At 37.5% G+C, this 27,276-nt stretch overlaps 1 protein-coding gene across 2 annotated transcripts in view; it reads right to left on the minus strand.

Moving 5' to 3' along the window:
* AGMO (alkylglycerol monooxygenase) overlaps positions 1 to 27,276 on the minus strand; it is a 192,207-nt gene that overhangs the window by 113,951 nt on the left and 50,980 nt on the right. For both annotated transcript variants that reach the window (XM_037384704.1, XM_037384703.1), the window contains exon 4: positions 1,206 to 1,309. In XM_037384704.1, the coding sequence (XP_037240601.1) occupies positions 1,206 to 1,309 (104 nt within the window). The remainder of the gene's footprint in view (positions 1 to 1,205; positions 1,310 to 27,276) is intronic.

The raw sequence follows: 27,276 nt of genomic DNA on the forward strand, positions 1-27,276 counted from the left end.
AGATGATTCTTTTCTGAATAAAAAAATAACAAGAATTTACACAGAAGACTTTAAGAAACAAATGTAAGAAGCAGTATCTGTTTCACAATTTGCAGAGGAACTAGTCATTTTTTTGGAACCTAGCGCTGTAACTCATTTATTGTCATCAGCTTCAAACAGCTATGAACAACAGGCTAAGTCCACGCTCAGTTATGTGAGCATAAATCTAGACTAACTTTACCAAAATTAATGGAGTTACACTGGATTTGCATGTGTGAGCACACAGTCTTGGCTTTGAGTCATTTATAGTTTAGCGGTAGAGACTGCCAAAGGACTGTGGGTTTCCTCCACCACCAGTATTATACCTCACTGGAGAAAAGCATTTATATGTTTTATATATACAAAAATGCATTGAATATTGGTTTTGAACTCTAACTCTGAAAATTAAAATTTTGAAGTTATTATTCTTTTTTGAAAAAAAACAAAGACCAACAAAACAACAAAAAAACCCCAAACAAACTAAAACCCGAGTTTAAAAAAAAAAAAAAAAAAAAAAGAGTTAAAATAGAACACGAGAGCACAACTGAGGAATCCGCAGTTATCCTGGGCCCAACTGAACGCTAAATAGTATGTTACATTTATGAATGTGTTTAGAAATATACATTTTTAAATCTCTAAATGAGTACTACACTTATACTGCATATGTACACAGCTCACCATTTAATATAAATGATATCTGAAATAACATTAGGTAAAAGAAGTGGGATACTGTCCTTACTAACTGCAGTACTAAAACATGGCATGAATGAGCAGAGACAAATAAATACATCTGCACGTCCAAAGCAATCTTTAGCAATGATTTCTTTCTCTGCATCTTTCAGTTACACCGACTAGAGTAGTTATGTTATATTCTGATCTTTTCCAGTACTTATGTATGAATAACCAAATGAAAAAAGTATCCATTTTGCTCAAAAAGTTATGAGGTTTATAATTAGCCTTCTTAAACTTAAATACTGTATCTTTTTTCAAGTTTGTTGTAAAAGCCTTAATTAATGTATTTTTAAAGCTTATGATTCTCAGATTCTTCAGTTTCAACTTCTGTGCTTTCAGTGTCAAACATCTTAAAAATTTTGTATGTTTCTCTTTGAAGGAAAATAAACACTGTGTTTTCACTTTTAGTAATTATTGTTGATATTAATCAGTTTGTCAGGTCTTGTGCAACTTACCCAGGAGGTGTATTTCTGCAGTATAGATTGTCTCAAGGCTGTGAATAAGTTGTAATCTTCAGAACTATGATGTACTTGGTGCGCTGCCCACAGAATATTAACCTCTGCAAAACACATAATTTCTAATGAGGTATGTACTAGAGAACAAAGCAACATTTGTTTCTCAAGGCCTTTTTACTTTTTTCCTTAAGCTAAAAGCAACTAATTTCCCAACTTACACTTAGCTATTTTACCATAGTATAGCAGTAATAAAACCTAATGCTCAGAGCTGAGTTTGGGTAGGCTGGGTTAAATGTCAGTAAGTGGACACAAGTCAGCGTAATTTTCATGCTGACAAAGGTGAGGCTGTGGCAGGAGCTAAAATCATCGTTGGAAGAGCAGAAGGATTTGTGATTAGAGTTAAAACAGCCAGAAAGCCTGAGCTGAGTCCTGATAATGTGAGTCTATAGGAGCTCTGTTATGGGGTTCAGAGGGATGAGCACTGAGGATGCTTTCATGCCTGTGTTTGTTTACTGAAGTTACATTTTAAGCCTAGAAGGGGACACAAAGCGTTCCAGAACTCTTACAGTTCAAATTTAAACAACTTAACTGGTGTCTACTGTTATGCTTACCGTTTTCTGGAACACGTAAATCTTCAAGGCCTCTTATACCACAGACCGCAAACACAGCCTCTGCCTGCCCACTAGTGACAAATGGCAAAACAAACGGCTGCTTGCTGGGGGCTCCAGACCCGCCACAGCAGAGCGGTGCCTCTGTGGTGTTACAGTTCAAAAAAAGGCGCTGGAATAAGGGCAAAACCAGTGTCGGCCGTGTCCTCTGAAGGCATGACACCTCTCATACACTGCAGTGAAGAAGCGTACTTCAAACTCCTGATTGTATTTCAAGGCATTTTCTCATTAGGTGCAGATCTGGGTGGCCCCTCTGCAGTGTATATTGATACTTGTGCAGTCTCAAGTGGGAGGTTAAGGCAGAAATGTTCATGGCCGTCAGATGTATAGCTATGAGGATGACCTTAATTATAGCAAAATCAGAAAGTGGGTGGTTAATGCAGCCCAAATAATGCCTATTTGGCATAAAACTAAATGGAAGGTCACCTGTATTTCTAGGGATGAAGTGTACACAAAGCCTCAGCTGATTACATAAATTAAAAGTTAATTGGCTGGCTGCCAGCTGCGCAACTCCCACCGCCACTGACTTGTTTCACCAGAGCAATTAGAGAAGTGCCTTTCACAGGCATTAGAATCACATTCACAGAATGATCTTATAATGTGTGTTTAAAGTCCTGAAATTATCTGGTGCCAGGATTACATCAAATAGTTTAGGTATAGTTTAGGTCTAATGATTAACATGTACTGGCAATGTAAAGTAATGTTAAAAAAATCCTCTTAATGAATCTCAAGGTGTCTTCACCATTTCAGGAGACAAGAGAGTCATAACACGAGGTAACAGTCTTGTATGCTAGAAACTGAGAACTTTTGAAAGAACTAATGAATTTTGACAGTTTGGTAATTCACATGACAACAACATTCTTCAATGTCCTCTAAGTCCTTGAAGATCCTTACAATTGCTGAATTAATACTGTAATTTCAACTATCATAAAACACTTAATGCTCAGTCTGAGAATTCTTCCTTCTTTAAATGCATTTGTTCCTGAAGGAAAAATTGTTCACGATATCAAGAATTAGTGATCTCTCACTCAAAAATATCACAACATCACCTTAATGCATCTCTGCCTAATGAGCTCACTAGGAGATGAATTATTCAGGTGAGCTTCAGTACACAGTAATAATTTGTATTTGAAATGTTTCCCAAGACCTCAACAGAAGCTAAATGAGTGAACAAAGCATCTGAAAAGGTGGAGGTTAAAGACCTGTCTCTTTAGCTGTTTTAAAAGCATTTACTTCCTATCACAAACTGTGTGTAACACAAGCCTCGGCTCAATGAAGTACAGCTGTGCAAACAGGGTACAGTAACTGGATCTTGCTTCTTTCCCTCAGTCATTTTTCAGCATTATGAAAAGTTCAAGGAAGGGAATCTATGATGATTTTTACAGTCTACTCTCATTGTAGTTAAGGTCAAATGGTTTTCAAAATGAATTACTAAAAAGGCATTTTATTAGCATTCATTTTTCAGTTAAACTGCCTCTTACACTAACAAGAATATGGAATAAGGTAACTGAATATTGGTAAAAAGTTAATCTTTCAGATGTGCGAGTCAACTTAAACTATCTATTATTCAAAAATACACCAAAGGAATATTAGGGACATCAACAAACAATACCGCCACAAGTAACTTAACTGCTAAATCTATTTCTGACTTCTTCTGTTACAGCTAAGTAAATTAAATCCTGCTCCTTAATCCTATTCTTGCTGACATCAATGGTACAGACTATGCTAAATTCCTTGGCAAACAGGCAGAGTTGACAATCAGAAATAATTTTTGCCTTTAAAATTTATCTGAAGAAACTGATCATCAACAACTTTTTGTTTGAAGCAAAAGAATAACATTATGAAGAAATGTCAAATAGATCACCCCAAAACTCAGTCTGTGACCATTAGTACATTAAAAATATTACAATCGCAATGCCTAGAAGACATCTCAGAAATGTAAGAAACAGACCAAGCACTCTTCAAGGAATACAGCTGCCTGCTCACCGACTACCTGTGACAGAAACCAAAATGTATTTTTATGCGTCTATAGAAGAGTTGGGGTTTCACCTTTTTATTCATAATGATGATAACCTGAAACAAAATGAGAGAAGTTACTTGAATGAAATTAAAATTATAAAGGTTCTCTCAGATGCATTTTCTTAAATCTGTTTTTGCATAATGGCCAAAAAAAGCAAGCAAGACTGACATATGGCCAATTCCAACACAGATTTTTTTTTTTTAAAAAAAAAAAAGTCTATGTAGGAAACAGGAAGTATTACTGCATTTTGTGTATTTCTCCAGTCAAATTCTCCTGTGAAACTACAAGAAAAAAGTAGGCAATGGAATTGGAGGAGCCACCCAGACAATGCTCTAATAGAGTTTTTGATGTTTTCCAAGTCAAATATGATTGGTAAATACAATTTTAAAAACTACATAACTTCACTACCCATATGCACAAAAACAACTTATTGATTCAGAAGAGTGAACATCATAGAGTCATAGGCTAATTTTGGCTGGAGAGAACCACAGGAGGTCTGTAGTCCAACCTCCTGCTCACAGCAGGGCCAGCTTTACGTTCCCAAGTACTGAACCCAGTTGGGTCTTGGAAGCCTTCCTCATTGTCTGCTGTTTTAAAAACTAACAGAACATAAACGTGGCATTTCCTTTTATGTAGTTCTGAGGGAAGTTAATAGAAATTAAAACCTAGCACAGCAAGGACCTCCTTTCCTGATGTGGCTTTCCCCAGGTTCCTGTTAATTGGTGGAGACCTGACAAGCTTTTTGCATCTGGGGAGGAACAGAACAACTACATCTTGCTGCTGGAGTTAATTATTGTTTAATACATTATTATTACCATTGTGCAGAATCAATGAATATTTTCTTCCATTACTCAATATAAAAAGCAAAAGAATCAACATGTAATCCCCAAAAAAGAATGAAGGATGTAGATAAATGAAGAAGGAAAGGAAATTGGTGCTACACAGGAATTGCTGGATGATCAACAGGTTATCATAGGGCCCTCAGTTTTTGCTTTAGCTCTTTAAGTCTCCATGAAGATATCTCAGTCAGACCTGCAGCTGCTAAAACCAGTGAGCTCCAAGCGGTTATTTGTATCCTAATACTAATTCTAAAGGAAGAATGAAATTTGTCTTTTTTAGCATTAGTTTGGTATATGAATCCTACTGATAGAAGAGAGAAATGGGAGGCTTTAGGGGAACTTAATAGCAGCCTTGCAATACTAATCATCAAGAAGCTGGAGCCAGGTTTTTTGCAGCAGTCCCACTTTATCTTTTTTTCTGGGTTTTCCAGAAAGAAGAAAGATTAATTATGTTATCCTTCTTTTCCACTTCTTCCCTCCCTCCTCCTCCTAATTAAAACATAAAAAGTAATGTTTCACCATACAATCATATTGGTATGGCAATCAGTGATCCTACCTATCTTTAATTTTTTTCTATTTCAAATTCATTTTTTGGCACTAACCAAATTCCCTTTTGTGAGACCCAAAAACAGATTCAATGCCTGGGTCGTATTTCACTACTTCTGAATTATTTCTTTCGTGGTAATAGAAACTGGTCATCATACACATAAGATTTCTCTTCAAGATTACATAATGCAGAGAGTTCAAAAAGAGACACTGTTGTTCATTTCTGTGGCTTCTCATGATTTTCACAGCCCAATACATTTAGATTAACAGCAAGAGAAAAATATGTATGCCAAAAAAACTAGTCACTTCAAGGAGTGATGTCAACGAAAACAAACATTTTACACAATCCTCAAAATCAGCAAAACGGTAAAGATTTGATAACTCTTCAGTGAACAGAAAATGTTAGACAGACCTTTTAATTAAAAGGGGGTAATTTCTTTGTGCACAGCTTTATAAAACCTGGATCTAAAGTAGAGTGGAAAAAAAAAATACAGAGGATTTAGACATACATCCACATGCTAAGTCATGTACATTTTCCATTCTCTTTCAGTCAATGCTGACACTAGCTATGAGAACAGGTGAAAGTTTCCCCTTGGCATCTACTTAAATTTAAACAAAACCTTCAGTTTCACTATGTTTGCCATCTTTTACAAGATTAGATACCTTCAGTATTCAACGAGGAACTGAACTGCAATTTACCTAACTAGAAACTCAGAAGATAGCAAAATGACATTTGCTGTGCCACAGATTACCATGTTATGATGAACTCCACAAAGCCAAGCACGCGGCCAGAAACCCCTCACCGCCAGCGTGATCCCTGCCAACCCCAGCGTCAAAACTGCGGCTTCCTAGAGCAGCTGTGAACTGCAGCGCTGCAGAGCAGGTTCTCTGTGCTGCATTCACCCACAAGCAACAGAAACAGGATCATCTCATGGGTCTACTTTTCTCCAGTCAGAATTGCTAGAAATCCCAGGATGACTGAGGAATGGAAAAGGGCCTGGAAGGTAGAACTTCCCATCGTTCCTTTTCTATGCATTTCAACCCTCCCTACAAAGATCAAACAGAGAAGAATACACAGTGTTTAAATAATTTCTCCACTAAACTACTAGTTTTTCTTATTTACAATAAAACTGATAATTTACTAGCTTCCTGCCTTGTTCTGATTTCTTCTGTTGGATTTCTTCTGTTGATGCTTCTGAAATATTTGAATAAATCTCTTCTCATACAGGGCTTTTTCAAAGAGTTTCATTACCCACAGGATTCTACGCTATCATTGGATGAATAACCACCGAAACAGAGCACCACTTAAGTTTTGGTTTTGGGAGGGACAATTACTGGATTTTTTAAATAAATTTGGCTAAAAAACTGTATTTTGGGACCCAGAGTGGATGCCCTTATTAAAACTGGGAAGCCACCCTAGAATCCATTACACGTGACAGGAAAACAGAAACCTACCTACACAGATTAGTCCACAACAGAAGTAGATATGACCTACACATGACTCTCCTGTTTAGTCTGTAGTGGTGCGGTCCCTCTTTTGTTGCTCTTCTGATCCAACTTAACATTTTTTGTTTTAGTGTTGCTCAATAAGAGTTGCAAAATACCTTATTTGTCAAAAGCCTCTGCTTCCTTCTTACTAGAAATATAATTCTTATAGGAACAAATTCTTTTCTTAGTTATGCTAGCATAAGTGCAGACTTGTGTAGGTTAAATAAGAACAAGATTAGATCCAAGGAATTTATCTGGAAGATTTTCATATACCACACACAAAGAAGCATGTATACAAGGAAACATACACTTCTTTTTTTTTTCTTTTTCTTTTTTTTTTGGGGGGTGGGGTGGGGTGGGTGTTTTTTGTTTTGGTTCAGTTTTTTAATAACAAAATTTTTCTTACACTGTGGCCTTGGCCACAATGAGCGTTAGCAGTTTATATTCTCAGGATGATCACGTGTAAATCAAAATACTAGCTGTAAGGAGATCTGAGTTCAACTGGTGAATTAGATTTGATTCATTATAGAGCTTCCAACAATTTTTTCAGCTTTCTTCTTCTGCATATTTTTCTTGAGAAGGATCAATCTGTGTATGTACCTGACACAGACCAATTCTCAGCATTTAGAAAGTTGGACTTCCACTACTGCTTAGAATAATAGGAAAAACAGTCTACGTTAACCTTTGCTCCCAGAGGTTCCGTGTCAGGAGAAGTGGAACAACACAGAAGCACCTCCTCAGCCTCAACATTATTTAGTCCTATTTGGTCATATTGAAATGAAATATATTGTGGTACCCAGAATAAGCAATCATACAACATGTCACACAGCCAGTGTTAAACAGAAAATAATGCTACCACAAGACGCTCTGTAACCTACATGGTTGCAATCCAGCAGCTTAACTAGGAAATTTCACTAGGCATTCCACATCTGATCCTTCTGTAATGAGATAAGTGCTTTTTCTGTGCTTTGTTCAGTATTATCTCTGTTTTTCAGACCTCTTCTTAAGTTACCATATGTGGTCAGCAAACTATTTCATGAGTGGGCTAACTTATAATCAAGTAACACATGGTATATGGTCCCATGGCTTAGAAGCCAAAAATCAGTGCAACCTTCTACAAAACCTGCCTCCAGAATCTGCGCACAAGCCAAAACCTCCTGCTTGATCTGCTGCCATACCAGTTGAAAACACAAAACTGCTCCCACACGAAAAATCCACAATAAGATCTGCAAAACTTAAGATGCAGAATGGTCTAGGGAAACGTGGGAAGAATCAAGACAAGCCAAAGCATTACATATGCTACCCAGAACAAACAACAGGCCAGATCACATCCCCTCTTAGCAAGAATCTGGGGGACTGTGAATTATACTGAAATAAACTTCTGAATCTGTAAAATATTTAAGGTATCACATGGTTAGAAAAGCAGAGACTGACCAGTCAAAAAATAATGGTCCTCTCAACCCATACACGCCCTGTGTTATTTCCTGGCATCTGCATAAGCATAAACCATCAAGGGAAAGGCTAGAAAAAAGCACAGCGTACCTGAAGGCTCAGTCCCTTCTAGTAGGACTAGTTCCCTTGAAGGCTAAGCTGCCTGGGTCAAACAAACTTCATGCAGCATAGTTATATCAATGTAAACAAGAGTAAGAGTCCCAGGTAATTACATAAGGACAGTCCCATCACATGGTCTGTGAGCTTCTCATACAGTTGCCAGGAATTGAGCAGTCTCTTTCCACACATGCCATGGAAAACCACAGAGGAATAAAGGTTATTAGGTAAGGATTCAGAAATTAATTCACAGTGACTCAATCTCTGACTTCACTCATAGTCGTAATAGAAAAATGAATGTGCATTCCTTTGTGGGGAAAGATACTGAGACGATAAACAATCCAAAGCAATTTTAGCATTGGAAACGTTGGATTTGGACACTTCCATAAGGAAAAATTAAGAAGATGAAGAAACAAACAGAAGGAAAACACAGAAGTCTTATTAGCATGTTTGTATGTAACCCCTGAAAATAGTGGAATATTTAACAAGTCTTTCAGTACACAGCAGGTCACACACAAATTCTGCTATACCAACTTGCCTAACCAACCCGTTTCTCACATCTTTCTGGATCTAATTGTTCAAGTTCCCTAGCTGCTGGGAGCAGCTCTGCAGCTGGATAAAGTTTTGTTTGCCAGAGCTCTAAATGATCTCTGCAGCAAAGCTCTGAGTCTCTGGATCATAAGGAACCATGATGGTGGCAGCTCTTACGCTGTCACTTGTGTCCTTTGTGAGTGTATAAGGCTTGATTCAGGCACCCTGTTTTCCAGTTTTTCTGACTTTCATAACAGATTCTTTAGGTGCAAGAATCTGACAAACAGCTCTGATTTGTACCAAAAAAAAAAAAAAAAAAAAAAAAAAGTTGCCCTGGATAACTAAATCATAGCATAAAATCCTGTTTATGAACACAGCCCCACGCCCTGTCAAGCATTTCTCACCAATATTGGGCTCAGGTTTTTCAACTATCTCTTCTTCAGTGAGGGCTCCTACTAGTTATAGCAAGTTTCATCCACCTTACATCCTCACAGTCTCCTAACTGAACGACACAGTATATGTTAACTTCTGCAGCTCACTGATGTAGCAATTTTTTGCAGCACTTAGCTCTTTCTGCACCTTTTTTACTACAAAGGGGAGCAAATGGCTCATTAATTGCACAAATATAAATCTTCCTGTTGGTGAAATTAGATTTATATCTTAAAATAAAAACCTGCAACAAATTCCTGCGTAAAGGAGAAGATCCTCAGCAGCTGGTGCAAAGTGACTTCTACAGATCTGTGCCACTTTATAGAAACTGCAGACTTGACTCAAGCTTCTCCAAATATGGCTGATTACAGCACTCGCAATCTTTAGTTCTGAGCATTTGCCAACCTGTACAATATAACTTAGTGTTACTGAATACTGATGTCAAACTGTGGCATAAATGTGCAAAATGCATTAACTGTGACCAAATTAGCACTCTACTCCTTAGCTTGATGATAAAGAGAACTGAGACTAAATTAAATAAATTCTTTTTATTTAAAAAAAAAAAGTTACTTCGGAGAACCTACTTTTTTTTTTTTCCTTGAATGCTTTCGGGGAAGGAAAAAAAAATAAATGAAAAGAGTCTCAGCCACCAAAATGTCAGCTTATGCAATTTGAGAACATATTCATCTTGGAGGATCTTAGAAGGAAACTGCTGGAATGAAGTGGAAAGAAGAGAAGATAATTCTCCTTTTGTTTTGGTTTTTTTTTTTTTTGGTGGGGGAGTGGGGGTGAGAGTTCTTATTCTCCTGTATTCTGGGCTGTCTCTACAAAAGATTGATGTCTGGTGTCACCGTTAGGAAGTGCAAACTGTTCAGCTTCATTGCAATCTATGTCCTCATCCTCTTGCTCTGCAGGATACCACATACTTTGGCAGGCAATATTCAGATGGGAAGCACTTTAATGGCAAGAATGGATGCCAGTGAAACCTTTTCCCACAATGTTCAAAACTCTGAAAGTGCATACGTTAAAGCAACATAAAACTGCAGGATATTAGGAAGAAAACAATAACTGATAGGAACTCAGCCACATTAATCTTACTTTTTGCTCCTCAGAACAATAAATTTAAAGAATGCTAGAGAAACACACACACAGAGGAGAAAAAAACCCCACAATCTCCAACCAAAAACAAAACACAAAACCAAAGGATGAGCTGGAATGAATTAGAAGTCCTCCAACTCAAAGGCATAAACATACTTTTTTTCAAAGGAAATATCAATGCCCCCTTCACGTAACTTCTACCTTGTAGGTTGAATCCCTGCATTCATTCAGTCAGTCAGTTCTTCATTTTTCCAAGCCAGATACAGTAAGCCATAGCACTGATAAGTCAATGGAGTTATTCTGGTGTAAAAGAGGAATTAACTCTACATAGTTTTCTCTTGCAGAGTATTTTAGATGATTTATTAAGCCAAGTTTCTGAATTACAGGTATACGGAAATGCAGACTGTTTGCAAACAAATCTATTGAAATGTACTGAGATATAAGGAATGCCTGGGGGACATCAACCTGCTTAAATAGACTTTAAAAATACTCTAGGGGAAAAAAAAAAAAACCCACATCCAACTTTTGTCCCACTCCTTTGTGGATTTGCAAACCATAGAAAGAGCCGCACAGACATTTTAGTTTTGTGCTCTCTACGGACCTGATCCAAAACTTACTGAATTCAGGTGAAAAATACCCATTAACTTTAACAGATTTTGAAACAACTTCATTATATATTATTATACAATTCAAAACAAAGGACAGTTAACCCTTTGAAATCAAGCTCAGGTTTTTAGTGAGATGGATGACCCATATTTATTTATACATTTGTTTAACAAGTGTCAAATTATTTCTCCGAGAATCAAAAAGAACCAATATAGTAACAGATACCATGTGTTTATTTAACAGCCATAAATCCATTGTATATGGCAGTTATATTGCTTATTTACAGAGTATATGATGCATGAAGAAAGGAAATCTGTGCTTCTACAGAATACATTTGGACCAGCATCGTCAGGATTTAAACTCCCATTCCTAAAAAGCACATAGCTGACTATAGATCCTCTGCGTCCATCAAGTAACTACCTATTGTTGCACCTGTCATACAATAGATTGTCTCTGGACACTGTTAAGCACACTGAAACTTTAATAGCCTTTCCCGTTTATCATTCTAACAAGAAGGACATGGAAGCCATGTAGAGAGATGGATTAGATAAAGAGACCAGAACAGGCAACTGTCAAAGCATGCAGCCTCAGTGTGAAGGTGAAAAAAAAAAAGGGGGACATAAACTTGCCTCCATACCCCACCAGCTTGGGATCCATCTGGTAAAGCCCACCCTTTAAGCACGTCAGCTAGAAGGATGCCTCTAGCACCAGAATGCTATCCTCAAGGTTTTATCTCCCACCAGTCCCTGCCCTGTCCCTTCAGCAGGGAACACAGACATGCCTAAATTAGGTCTACACAAGCCATCCATGGGGGTCCAGGTATTGGCATGATCAAACACATTCAGCAAAAAGGCATGAAAAAGCCTTTAAGAAAGCTTTTCACTTGAGCGTCCATTGCTACTGATGGAACTCTGACCATCAGCCAGAGAAGTTACTTGACATTCCGTTTCCTTTTCCCAAAAAATATTAATAAATGATTACTAGTTGAATACTGTTGCAGTAGACTTTCCAGTACATTATTCATTTCAACGTTTGCCGTAGGTTTTGGTAGTGATGTTTGTGGGGCCGAAGCTGCTCCAGCGCTGCCAGCAAATACTGAAACAGATCACAGGTCTGGGAGTGCAAAATGAGGGCTGGCAACAGCAGCAGCTAACAGATGAAGCCGGAGGTGCGGGGGAGCAGGAATACCAACAGGCTCCTATGATGCTAATTCAGACTGATTTGTCAAAGAACAGCTATAGCACTTGACCTGCAAAGGCACTCCTCCTACATGCTCACTGTTTTTTGCAGCCACATGTGTCCTGACTGATGTTGCATTTTCTGACTTTAAAGGCCCACAGCTAGTGGCTGGATAATTAGTAGCAGAGCTAACAGAAAGGAAAGGATTTCACAGAGAGAAAATACCAAGTACAGGGAAAAAAAAAAGATTTTTACCTGATTAATTATGACATTTTAATACATCCTACTAAATTAATTATTTTTTACCCTTTATCTGTTTGTTCTAAGCTAGAAAATAAGCTAAGATTGAAATCTCAATGCAGGATGCATCTGTTGTACTTGGTACTTTCCAAACACACAAAACCAAGCAGTAAAGCTATGAAGTGCAAGATACTAGACTACAGACTTACCCCAACCACTATAATTGTATATAGGAAACAGATCTGCCTAAGAAAAATAGGCTCCTCTATTTTATAAAGTGTCATTATTATCTGGCAAGGGTAGGGTATTTCCTTTTCAGTATAAAATAGAAGGGGTTTGCTACTTCGCAATCCCTGGTTAAAATCCATTGCTAGACAAAAGAACTGACCCAAAATGAGAGGGTGCTATTGTCCTCTTCACGCAGATTGTGCCAAACGTAACTCCAGTCTACCAAAAAAAACCCTGTTACTCCACAGCCAGTCTCCTCCCACAGTTAGCAGGGGAGGAGAGGAAAACAGAGAATCTTTCTCTTTATCTGCAAAGTGTTGATTTTTTTATGGAAAACATACTTGTAAGTACAAAGTTTTACAGTGTGTTAAGACATATCAAACAGTAAGCATTTATGTATAATTTCATAGCATATTTTATATGCACACCAGTACCCATTATCTCTATAGACAGCATGGAAGCTCTCAAAGCTTGTAAGTTAAATGACTACCCCATATTCATCCCAGTGCTAACACATTTTTCGGCAGAAGGCCCCAGCAACGGATGAAGGGTTTGTTTGTTTGGGGTTTTTTTCAGCTTCTCGGCCAAAAAGACTCAGCAGCAGCTGACTAATGGCCAGAGGGAGGCACAGCACAAAGGTGCCAGTTCAGGCTAAGAATATCCTTTGCTAAAACCCAGAGGAATTGTTAGGAGCTTACGCTAGGAAATCAAGACCCAGATAATCAAACTAGTTTACAGCACCTGGTGCCAGTATCACAAAATCTAGGACAGTGGCTATAGCACAGGAGTCTTTCTTATTTTATCTCCAGAGAGGGGAAAGAAGGGGAAAAGAAAAGAAAAAAAAAGAAAAAGAAAAAAATTTGTATTAACAGAAGCGAACCTAATTTAGATTTAGTTGCTGAAACACATCAGGACAGTAAATTCACACATTTTTATAACAAACTTGAAGGATATGAATATTGAAATTATTTTCAGAAACAATTCAAACCAGTAAGTGATTATTTACATAATTCCCATTTAAATAAAATTCCTAATTATTTAACAACTGCTATAGAGAAGCAACATGTCTGATAAAGTAAATGGAAATTGAGACATGGGCAGAACAAAAATATTCTCTGTTCCATACTTTAGAGAGTGAAAATGTTACTTCACAGAGTTGTTTACTTCCCTCTACTAGTAGTGAAAAGAACTGTAGTTTAGGAGTACTATATACTCTCCTTAATCCCCCACAAAACTACAAGAAAGAGAATACTGCCTTGAAAAAAAAAATGGAGAAAAGAATAACAAGTGTCTTAGCAGGATGTCAGTACAGATTATAAATTGTACAAGTGTCTGTTGTTAAATCTAAAAGCAAAATAAACATCTACATTTTGTAATCAGTCAAGGCAATCATATCACCACATAGATGTTCACCTAACTTTATCACACCACTCTTCCAATCACCCACATATTTTCTCTGTAAACTAGATTACAGCCCCCTTAAGATCAGGATCATTTCTTCCCATGCATTTGCTGAGCATCCAGAACCTACCAGCTTCAATCTCTTCTGAGACTTTGTGAATGTCCTGCACCATAAGCCCACATAAGGTCTGAATAATCAAAGTTATAAGGAAAGATTTATAAAGGTGTAGAAGAGACAGATACATTTGTTTCTGGAATAGGATAGGACTGGTGAAATAGAGCTCAGTGGAAAAGCAGGTGGTTAAGATTATAACCAACCAATCAAACAAACTCAAGCAAGCTGGACCAGATGGCCTTTTTTCTGTTACTAATATTACTTATGTTCCTATTCAGCTGTAAGAAGTTACAAATAGTTTACCTGTTCAGATTTTTCTGACTCAAATTACATAAGATCAATGCTCTCACTTCACCGTCACATTAAAAGTTATCATGACACTGTCTGTAGTTGTATTTAATAATTTACAATGCTGCCTACCCAGAGGAGAAACTGGTAGGTGTAACCGAAGTTTTGCCTTTAACAACACAAATTATGTAGCAAACCATATAAAAAGGGAAAGAAAAAACAAAACAAAAACCCTTTAATCTAGAGGATTAAGTGCTACTAAGATACAAACAAAATCTAAAGTTAAACCATATTTCCTGTATTAAAAGATGAAATTTTGAAGGAAAACTAATGGGCATGACTAACCTGTAGTCACACAGATTCCATGACACGTTAATCTACAACTGCACCAACCATGCCTAAATCTCTCCTTCATCTAACATGGGTCACAGTTCAGAGGCTATAAATTTAAATTCAGGAAAGTATTTCGCAGGTGCAAGGAAAAAAAATAACATCTCTAAGCTCCCAATTTGCATTAATTTATTTCAAAACTATACAAGCAATTTTCACATATAAAATAAAGCTTATTTTAAAATTCAAACTAATATGGGAATGGCTTTTGCATGACAGTAGATTTAAATCCATGTTAGCAAAGCAAACTTAGTACCAGTCGTGGGGTATATACTCTGATGATGTAAAGATTCTAATAATCCACTGAAAAAGTTAACAAACACTACAGGAGTGACAAGTTTTACAGCATTATGACTGGACATAAAAGCAATCCACGCAACACCTATCCTTACTTTCCAGAATAGCACTCTCCACTGTATTTTAATATCATACATTATCATATTTAAGACAGAGTAAACTGTGCCTATCATACACCTCACAAAAGTTATGAGATTATTCTGCATTTATATTTATTTACAGTTCAAATGTCATCTTGATCAATTAGAGTTTGAGTTTTGATTCAGCTCTTCAAGCATTCCAGGTGCAGGCGGAGCATGAGGCCACATGAAGAACTGCCAAATTCCAGTGCACATCTACTGGGAGCCTTAGAGGAAACTACAAAAATGCATAAACTACATCTATTCCTTATATATGTTTATTAAAGCAGGCATAGAACATGGTACTTCCTTCAACTACTAATATTCATAATTATGGATTGCTGCTTCATTTTCTCATAATTATTCCAGAGGAATGCTGAAGGACCAGTTTGAAACTAAAAGTATCCTATGGCTCCCAGTATAGATTTTATTTCAGGAATTACTTTAACAACATACTTCGTACATTTTCTTGATCCTGATTCTGTAGACGTACAGGCATTTTCATTGAAATGTGGTATGGGGTTTCGGCTGGTTTGTTTGCCATTTACAGTGGCAGTACACAGCAAATTTTCTTTAAACATACTGGGCTGGCCTGGCAATGGAATGACAGGTGGAGTGAGCATAACCAAAGCTGATGGAAAGAAGACTTTCCACAGAGCACGGATTATTCAAATCAGGATGTCACCATAAACTTCTTGGAGTTGCACCCCTCCCTGAAATGACACAGTGGGCAGGAAATACATGGGTTTTCCCATCTTTTTCCGGCTTGATGCATTTCAAAGTTTTTCCGTATCTGTATTCAGAGACTTTTCTTGATCTAGTTTATACATGTATCCACTGTTGCGGTAAAGCAGAGCTTTAGAGATGGGAAAGTCTTCACTATATTTCAGCATTCTTACATTTCAAGGAAAGTCAGATGAGCAGTTCTATCTCAAGAGTCTCATTAATTTCCAACCTGCTACATACGGAGATGTGATTATTTGTGTGTTCAAGTGGTTTTTTTTCAATCAGAATCACAGAGTTTTAAAAATGCTTCTTTTATTTTACACCACATAGTCTCGATAGCCTTTGTGTAAGTAACTGAACTGAAACAACTTATTTATCCATGTCTTACATCAGTTAATGCCAGCATCATTAATTCACCACAATAAAAGCAGCATTAATGCAAGAAATTGAGCTGAAAGAACTTGCTATGCAGCAAAATATGCTGAGAGGTTCTTTGAGGGATTTTCTCTTGAAGTCCACAGCCATAATCCCTGTGTGATCATCTGACTAAATATTGTGTTAGCATATGGTATATACAGATGTTCATTTATGCAGATTTGATTCGGCCTTTGCATATTTTAATGAAGATATTTATTCTGGACTACTTACTCTCCCTCTGTTTTAATGCAGCAGAGAAGAGCAGAACGCTTATACATAGTCAGTCTAAATATCAGAGGGACATTTACAAAGTGAAAAGAATCAAGGGCAAAACCAATATACTCTATGCCAGCTACCACAGTCACTTCTATGACCCTTCTAGCATATTTTCAAGTGTAATTACTTCAGTCTTAGATCAACAAATGAACATGAACAAAACAGGAAGTTCGTAACAACCACACTTCTCAGAGAATTCTCAACAACACTAAATAAATAGCATGCTCACAACTTTCTGTTCACATTTAATGCAACTCCTCTCCAAGTAGAGAAATCAAGTGAACAGATCAAATTAGACTGAAACCTCATGGTTTCAAGAGTCTAACCAGGGATAAAGAACTGTTTAAAGAAAAATCTGTGAGTGGATTTGCTGTGAGCATTGGTATTTCTCAACTCTTTAAAGGTTTTTGGACATTTTTTATCAAAATTGCTTGGAAGCTTTCATTTTATTCCAGTTTAAGGATAAAAGTAACTTTTTCTTTCTATAATTATGCTTATTATTTAAAAAAATCAGAAAAATAATGTCATTATTATATTATTTCGCATTTTGCCTTATATCACCTAAGTAGTTTTGAAATAGTTTAGGTATTCCTATCATAATCTGTTCTGACTAAACAAAAATGGTGTATAAATTGAGCTCAGGGAAAAAAGTCTCCCTCACAAGCAGCTTTTCAGATAGGGCTTAATCCTATCTGAATGCAAGGTGCTGAGGCTTCAGCAGTGTGTAGGTACAGTAGTAGCCTGTATCAGTCTTCTCTTGAGCTGCAGCACTAGACTAGAGCAACAAGAGATATTAAAGCCTGTGAAAAAAACCAGGACTCTCTAGAGACCATAAATACATTTTGTTAAACTTAAACTCTGGAAGAATTTCACACATCTGGTGTCCTATGGATGTTAGCACCTTATACATAAATTCCCAACCTCATGACCTAAGGGGTATGCAGTTTATGACCTTGTGTACCACGAAATCCACAGGTGAGGTGGTTTTCCTGCAGCTTAAAGAGTGAACCACAAATGACAAACATTTGCATTAAATTCTCAGATAAATCAAGATGATCACCAACCATAAACATCCAGAAGATTGTCCTAGTCACTTTCAGAAACCTACTTCATTTTTTTTTCCAGATAGGAAACTTGCTGATGTCACAGAACTAAAAAAAAATAAAATTGTTTCCTTTGTAACTTTTTGTTATATGTCAAAATGTTGGAGGAAGTCTTGACAAAAAAAATAACCTACTGGCTAATCTCTGGTCATACTAGAAAAGATCAATGAGATGAGAAACGTAGCTGCTCTGGCCTGAAATTTCTGGCTTCCCCCCCACCTCCCCCCCAGCCATTTATCCCAAATCTATACAAGTTAATTGTTTCAGTGTAATGCCTAACATTTTGATCTCTGGGTGTCACCAGGTCTTTGGAATGGCCAAGCGACAGCTCCAGGGCCTGTGAGAGCAACTCACCAGCTCCAACTCATACACTGCTGCTGATTTTCCAAGACATGGCTTTGTCCTACCTCAGCAACTTCCTCATGGGACACTCTGGTTTAGAATTAGGCCCGTTGCCATGAGCCCAAGTGATGCTTATGGCCCTCAACAAAGAACAAGAACACTCCTCTGCCCCTCAGGTATTTATCACTTTGCATGTCAAGATGGATTTGATGCTTCTTCAGCCCAGAAGATCAGTACAAAATCACTTAAAATATGGAAGAGAGGCAGGCTATGGACAGCACACGAGGAGATTAGGTGCGATTTTGAGCTTTTAACAAGATGGCTCCTTTGAAGACAAAGTTATACAAATGTAAAAACAAGAAAGCTGGGCAACATGCAAGTAACATTTTGAGTCCATAAACACGTTATACTCTGTGCAATTCTGCATGTTACTATATTTTATCTAATGACATCCCCTCTGCAGTACAGTCACACATTGGTGTACAGGTAGAGGTGACTGACTATCAACACAGATACTCACTGCCTCTTTTACTAGGCCAGTTTTCACCAGAACTGAACTTTAAAACTTCAAACGTGCATGTAGGGACTTGCCTGTGGCCACTATTTTGGATTAATGAATGAGCCCCAGAACACACTGCACTGATCTGATGAGATCTCCAGCTGCAACCCAGAATTACAATTTATCACAGACGAGATCTGCTGGGTTCTATTATGAAATGATTTTGGAAGTAGGGGAGTGAAGATGTCATAGGTCACAGCCAAGGGACGGCTGAGAAAGCCTGCTGCAATTAAGGCAGCCTTACACAACTGTCATGAAAATTTTTCAGCTCAAAATACATCATCTGTGCAACCAACCTTACCATAGCAATTGTGAGGACAATGACCAAAACCCAGGGAAAATGATACTATATTCTCTCATAAAACGTACATCCCACAAAAAAAAGCAGAATTTTACCAGGGTTTGACCGAGTGAAATGTGGAGGTCATAAGGAGAATTTGCAAGGGGCAAGCAGAAGGGATAAGTCAAATCCTCTGTAAATAAGGATCAGCTATGTACTTGCTACGTGTGGCCTCAGTACTGCTGAGGGAGCCATGAAGGAAAGCGTCGAAGGAAAGCCTCCAAGAAAAGAGGCTAGGGGATATAACTTAATAACAAAGAAATCGTTAATACTGAAATTCCAGGGAAACTTCAACAGTTCTAATATTAAGAACTTAACAGATATAAAGTATGCACTTTAACTATTTACTTACTAAGTCCAAAATGTCTTAATTTCTTTATAGCTGTGGGAAAGTCAATAATTTGGTTAAGCAGTTAATGGACGGAATCAATGCAATGCTAGGGACAAACGATAGTTCTTATGAAAAGTACTGTCAACAAATTTTAAAATAGATTGTGGTAAATTTAAATCTATCAGTATTTTTAAAATAATGACAAGTTTTAAATAGGCCTATTTCTTTCAGTGGGAATTCAAGTTAAAATAGGAAGTAGAACAGGATCAGCTGTTCAATAGCACTAATAAGTTATTAACAACCTATACTGGTGTCCAGCTGATCAACCATGTTTGTTCGTGGACAGCAGGATTAAGTGAAAGGTGTAAATTATCTTGCTGCTATGGATCACCCAAACGCATAGGATTCTGCAGGATTTTGCAGACTTATACCAAGTACTAAAGCACACATAAGAACCCAAAATTTTTAATATTATATTTATGCAGATTAAATGATCTTTATAACTTAAAGTATTGATGCTTCTTCAGTAAAGGTGAAATTTATCATGGATATGTTGTGACTTTGCTCTAGTTAGTAATTACTAATTGAAGTCTTGTTCTCTGTTCATTTCATACAAAAGACAATATAATGCAATGGATATCAAAATTAAAGTAAAAAATCTTTCATTTTTTTCCTACAAGAGTGTTGAAATTTAGTATATATACAGTTTTAACTAGATGAGATGATTCAGAGATGATAATAAAGATAACTATAACATTACCTGTAGCTTAAGATTGCCTATGTCTCTGGATCTTACACCCATGGAAAAGTAAAAATATGCCTTTCCTTGGCAGTATAGTGGATTAGAAAATTGAATCAGCTCAAGGAAAAAGCTGATGTGCACCTGAGCAACAAAGCAGTCAGGGTGAGAGGGCAGCTGAACTTAAAAGAGAAGAAAATGCCAGGGGATGGAGGGTGTGAATGGAGGAGGATGGTGGTGTGGCAGAAGGTTGTGTTTCTGGGTTTTTTACTTCCTGGTTCTTGGAGCATACAGCAATAACATAGTGAAATGCTGAAGCTGGTGTTTCAACCCCCGCATCATGTGCACATATTGAGCTGGGAAAGCCAGATGCTCTGTAGGATTCAGAAGTTTGATTCCTTTTCTGCAGTATAGTGGGAAGGTAAGCATAGCCAATATTATTAATGGCTTTCAACCTCTTTATGAGCACAAACCAGTTTTATATTTCTAAAAGACAACAACCTGCCTGAAAGTAGTAAAAAGGAAACCTGGTGAAACCAGAAATGCCTTCATTTCATCATCTTGCTTACAGATACAATAGATTTGTTTAGATGCCAAGTGTCAGAAACGGTATCTGGAAATCAAATACTTGAAATTTGTACCATTCACAGGCACCTGCTTTTCAATCAATAATTTTAGGCATCCATGGATGCAATAACTTCCATTTTGGCCAAGTTTATTGCACAGCCAACATTGTCCTTGTTAAATTATTTAGCTGCCTTTGCAGTTAAACTGGAAAGAACCACCACCAAAACTACATCAAGCACAAAAAACCATGAATTTGTAGGACATGAGAAAAATCCGGAAACTGAGCTATTGAAAGGAGGTGACAGCCAGGTTAATATAATATATTGCATTTCTTTAGGAGGTTGCTAAACAGCTCAACTTATTTTGAAAAAGATAATGGTGTTTCTCACCTAGGGGAGTTCACTGTGAAGATCTTTATCCTGAACACCTGACTTTTTCAACTTCAGATGATCAGCAAATTCCAGGGTGCGTTTGATATGCTCATCTTGTGTCCACCCATATTTTACAGCGTTCTCTTACATATCAGTAATGGGAGCAGATAGGAAGAATGGTTCAATCATTGAGTGGAAAGATTTAAGCTCTCAGGAAAGCATACTTCCATTGCACACATCTGAAAAAAAATATGCCTAACATGTCATGCATCTAGCTGCAGTAGTCAGGAATCTTCCCATTATTTTTTTTTTTTTTAACAAGTAACACACATAAATTCATCAGCAGTTAACAGATCAGTCTGTAGCTGTGGAGATCTTATCTGTAATAATTTATTTATCTGTAAAAATTTATTAATCTTCAGCATTAGTAAGGTCATAAAGCTTGCCTCAGTATCCCTCAGTGTTCACTGTGGCTTCATATTGATCCACCTCTTTTCCATTTTCTTGATTATATGACTTGCTTATGATCATCATTGTTATATTTATGTAATTGAACCTTTCAGTTAATATCTTCCCTCCCAGTTCCCACTATTTGGAAATGCAGTAGGTCTTCACGAGTTTACTGAATTGTAACTTCCTGACAAACTTTTGTTAGGGGATCACAGTGAAAATTTTCTACTTTTCTACAGTTCTTTAGGAAGCTTTTTGCTTGATTTCTGTCAGCCTGCAGATCTTCCATTTCTTTACTCATGCAGGATGAAGTGCACCTCTGGCAAGACTCAAATCTCTACTTGGCAGTATCAGCCCTGAAAACAGAATCATAATCTTATAACTTGGTGGTTATGATCTCATAGAATTTTTATGCAATTTTTCCATCCATAACTTTTGACCATGGAAAATGGAAATTGGATCCATTTGATCTTTTCTTTACAAAGACTGTAAGATTGTTGAATCAGGCTTAGGTCATCCTGTAATGGATGTTTATAAACTCTGTTAGAGTTTTGTTAAGTTAGAGAAGATAAAAAATTACTGTTCAGCTATAGATTCACATATTATACATTCTTGCATAGCTCATGGGAACATGAACTCTACATTTAGACACTGGTATTGAACTAGATTTTGTCAATTTGCACAAAATCTATAATCAGGATTTGAGACACAACAGGTTTGCAAAGGTTTCCATAAATATAATACTTAATTGTCCAACTAGAAACGATGAAAGGAGAAAATAATCGATGAAGTACTTTTACTGAATTCAGTTGAGTTATATCAGGCATAGATTAAACGTTATCTTTTATGCTGATGATTTCTGCATACTTTGAAATAAATAATCATTTTAGGTGAATTATATTGTTTTCACTTTGGTCTTATTTTACTCCATCCAATTATTAGTAATTATGAATTATGTTTAATGAAAGATAAAGTTAAAATCTCCAGTCCAATACCCCTTTTTCAACTTACCCACCACTACGCTATTCACTAAATATGAGCTACAAACTATGAACTGAAAAAATCACCACATCCCAGCTGAAATGTACAGATAATTGTTTAAAAGAAGAAGAAAAAAAGACTGGATATATGTGCAAGATAATGTGGAGTACAGTCAGTCCTGATTACAAGCCAGCTGTGTGAGCTTGAGCTCTCATTAGCGGGGTTTTAACTTCCTGAGTTTAGGCTAAAAGTTAGCACATATTTTCTTTTTCTTGTCCTTAAGAAAAAAGATGTGGCTTCATATAAAGAAAAAAAAAATATGTCCTTATCAGGGTCAGCGTTACTCCTCATCAAATGCAAACTTTTTAACTTGTTCAACCATAATTCTTGTTATGGTTGAATTTGCAAGTTACACATTCCAGATGTGAGGCAATAGGAAAATTGCAATGCGGGGGTTGGCTTTGGGATCTGTGTGTGTGTGTGCAACATTCTTTTCCCACTATGAACTTTTCCCACATTTATAATAATGAAATTGTGAATAATGAAAAAAAAAAAAAAGTTCCTAAACACAAGGGCCAACATTTTCAAATTATAAACAAGAATGAAGTATGTCTTCTTATGATTCATCCATTAATTTTGGAAACTGCATGTCACACCATCTATTTCAGAAATCAGAGGGAAAAGCTGGCTGATGACTTCTTTTATTAGAAATATTTTGAATCTTTGGAAATGCAGCCAGCAGGAATTTAGGATGCAATGAAGTTCAAAGTTTGTGTGCGTGTATGTTGCAGTGAAGTAAAGAATAGCAATCCAGGCTGCTTTACCTTGCCAGATACAATTTCCTTTTTCAACATTGTTTCTATGGGCTTGCTTAAAAAAATGGAAAAATTTACTTTTTATTTGCCAAATTTGTTATAGCTGGAATCAATCAAGCTGCACTACCAAAATTTTAGTTTCATGTAAGAGAAAAACAGTGACACCGACTCAGTGTTGTCTTTCTTACCCTGAAATAGATACATGCAAATCACATGAACTGTACATGTTATAAGAACACACATAGCATCAATGTATATATATTGTGTGGATACATACACAAATCATATATGTAACCCAAGGTCAAACCCAAGATTTTCTGATGTGATCAGTCTCTAAATCCACACATTGGCAAATAAATACATCCTGTTCCTGCAAAGTACTGTACTCCTGGGGCTTCTCTAGAAATTACTTGGTGTGGCTGGGAACACCCTGGAAATAGGGCTAGGCATGCACTGTCCTCCCCAAAGTCACAGATAATCCACTGCATATGGAATGAAATCCAAACATCTTTTTTTCTTTTTTCTTTTTTTTTTTTTTCTTTTTTTTTTTTTTTTTTTTATCTCATGCTGCAGCCTTTTCCCTAACCAGGCAACAGAAAAACAGTTTATACCTGGGGTCAAGTGGGAAGACATGGCCTCGGTACCCTGGGCAGTGGGAAAAGTCCTCTGTGCCCAGAGGGACCCAATACTGCCATTACAAGGAGACCTTCCTTGTCCTCACAGCCTGTTCCTCCAGCACCCTTCCAGAGTGGTGGGATTTCTGGTCCATTTCTCCAGCCCTTCCGTGAGGACATGTGCAATCCCAGAGATTCCCAGGAAAATGAAAGGAGCTAGACTTTTTCAGCTTTCTGGCTCAGCAGATTGTGCAGTACAGACTTCCTCCAGCAAAACACAAAAGGTGTTTTGAGGGCTGGCAAAAATAGACCTGGATATCTGGTGTGGAAGAGCAAAACCAGTCTGGATTAGCAATTAGACACTTGGTCATTTTGCTGGGGGTACAAACATGACAAACTGAAATGTCATGCTACTGTGAAGAGAGGACACTTTGTGTATAATCTGAACAGGCACAGTTCTGGAGATGGCACAGGCCGGCTCTGCTGACTGACGTAAGAAAACACAGGGTCAGCTTGCCTCTCAAATCCGAACGGCTCAGACAGCTTTTTGCACTATTTTCTCTAGTCTGAACCCTAATTATTTCTTCTAGGGTATCATGGCATTCTAGCTGTCTCTAAAATCTACCAGTCAGCACCAAACAACATTCATTACTTTGTGACTTTAGCAGCAGAGATTAGAGTGATTTAAAAGCCAGCAGAGGCTTGAAACAGAAGGCCTTTCAAATGCCTATATGTGGCTATACCAGAGACCCTATATTCCTAGGATGGATATTCCTGAAGTCTCTGGTTTTAGACTACTCAGAAATAACAAACACCTAGTTGTAAAGGAAAGGTTTTTATTATGTTTTGTATAAATAATATTTTATGATGTATTGTGTTTTGGAAGAGTTATTGAATACAAAATTGAAAGATAAGTGCAAAAGAATCTGCGTGTCCTTCTAGGAAATCCGAATTTATTACAGACAGAAAAAGCTTCACCTTCCTTTTCAACTTTAAATTAGAAACAAATAGATAAAATAAAATATTCATTTCCCTTCTGAGTGTCTTTATATTATTATTTTTTTCAAGCAGCTAGGAGATACATTGCTAACAAAAAGCAGATATATTTATTATATGCTGCTGGGCCACTAGAAGTGCGTATTATAAGTTTATGAGGAGGCTTTTCTCATATGTTATGGGAATGAACACAGTAACAGTACGTATTAGAAATCCAAAGTTTAACACTTTCTGTGCTTCAACGATCAGGGGTTTTTTAACCACAGTCTGCTGAAAAAAGATTTATGCTGAAACAAAGCAAGATTTATTTCACAGTTCTTTAATTCTTCACTGATATACTTCAAATGTGAAATAATTTCAGCTACTTACACATCTTCTGAGTCCTATTCGAGGTTACTTTCTGCATTCTGTCAAGCTTTACTTGACATTAAGGATTTTAAATACAAACATCCAGGAAATGAAGTGCTTCTCCTACTTTGAGAGGCAAAGCAGAAAATAATTTTAGAGAATGAAACAGTGACAATGTACGAGGGTACCAGTATCTGCTGATGTTTTCTGGGCCTGGCCAAAGGCTATTCCTTTCACTCTTAAAATTATAGATTGTCAATACTCTGTCTCCTACAGAATTAAAATGATTTGTCTGTGTGGTGGGCTGACCCTGACTGGATGCCAGGTGCCCACCAAAGCCACTCTATCACTCCCCCCTCCTACACTGGACAGGGAAGAGAAAATACAATGAAAGGCTCTTAGGTTGAGGTAAAGACAGGGTGATCACTCACCAATTACTGTCACAAGCCAAACAGACTTGACTTGGGGGAAATTAGTTTAATATTACCGATCACAATCAGAGTAGGATAACAAGAAGTAAAACCTAAACCTTAAAAGACCTTCACTACAACTACAACTACAAATTCCTCACAATCATTCCACTTTTCACCCTCTAGCTGCATTCAGTCCATGTTTTGCCCGTTACCTCTCCAAATTACTATCTTGATCTCAAATTCCTCATGTCATGCCCCATGTTGGGAACCAAAAATGACTGTGGTGTGTTGACCCTGGCTGGACACCAGGTGCCCACCAAAGCTGCTCTGTCACCCCACTCATCAGCTGGACAGGGGGGAGAAAATGTATCAAAAGGCTCGTGAGTCGAGATGAGGACAGGGAGATCGCTCAGCAGTTACTGTCACGGGCAAAACAGATGCAACTCAGGGAAATCAATCCAACTTTCTAACAATCAAATCAGAGGAGAATATTGAGAAAATAAAAGCAAATCTTGAAAACACCCACCACCCACACCACCCCCCTTCTTAAATACGTTATCCCGGAGGCACTACCACCATCATTGATGGGCTTGGTGGGTCTGTCCTGGAGCCGGATGGCATTGGCTTTATCAGACATGGGGGAAACTTCTAGAAGCTTCTTACAGAAGCCACCCCTGTAGACTCCCCACTACCAAAAATCTTGCCACACAAACCCAATACAGTTTGTTATCTACAAGCTTTCAGCCCAGGGTATCTTGCTCTGTTATTTTATTTCAGAATCATATAAACTCCTAAAAAAACATTGGACCAATGTAGTTCATAGTGGTTTTAAGCTAAAAGTGATTTTAAGCCAGGACAGAAATTTAACTTTAACACATTTTATGTAGATGATGCATTAAAAATAATCTTATCCAAAAGCTTCACATGAACTTACAACAGTCAAACATCAGCAAAAGCTGCTGACGCTGCAGCAGTATACTACAGGTAAGAGAAAACAGCAACACACTATCAGAGTTGACATTTATCAATTGAGGTTTTATTCTGAACTACTCTCTCTTCCCCTCTGGTAGGATGCCAGGGAGCCCCAGTGGCATGTTTTTGATGAACGTGACAGGACAGTCACTGAAGTTTTTTTCTGATGGAAAACAGAAAAAAAACCACCCAACCCACCCCCTATTTCCTCACTCAAAAGCCAAATAATAAAAAAGCAAACAAAATTATGTGGAAAATGCTTAGCAATCAGTGAAACTGCATCTTGGAAGAAATGTGAAACAGGAGAAAAATTAGAATGATAACTGGGAAACTCCCACCTCTCCCTAGAGCTCCTGCCAGCTGCTGCTTTCACCCCCTCTTCCTATCAGCCCTGTGGATTGGCAGCTTATTCTCTTCAATGACCAGCTCTGGTTCAGCTACAGCCTTGCCCCTCTCAAAATTCTGAGACAGATTTCCTTCTGACCTTGCGTTCTCCAAAGCCCTGGAAGGAGGTGGTGATGCTTCACCTCTGGTTAGTCCTTGCCTGTTGCAGCAATGGAAAGCTGAGAGCTCTCCCTGAAGATCTGGTGACTGCCCTGGCAGCACTGAACAGTGTGTGTCCACCAAAAATAATGGAAATATGGAGATTTACAAGGGACATGCAAATCTGCCAAAACCAGT

The sequence above is a fragment of the Falco rusticolus genome, chromosome 4, assembly GCF_015220075.1.
Source record: "Falco rusticolus isolate bFalRus1 chromosome 4, bFalRus1.pri, whole genome shotgun sequence".
NCBI lineage: Eukaryota > Metazoa > Chordata > Aves > Falconiformes > Falconidae > Falco > Falco rusticolus.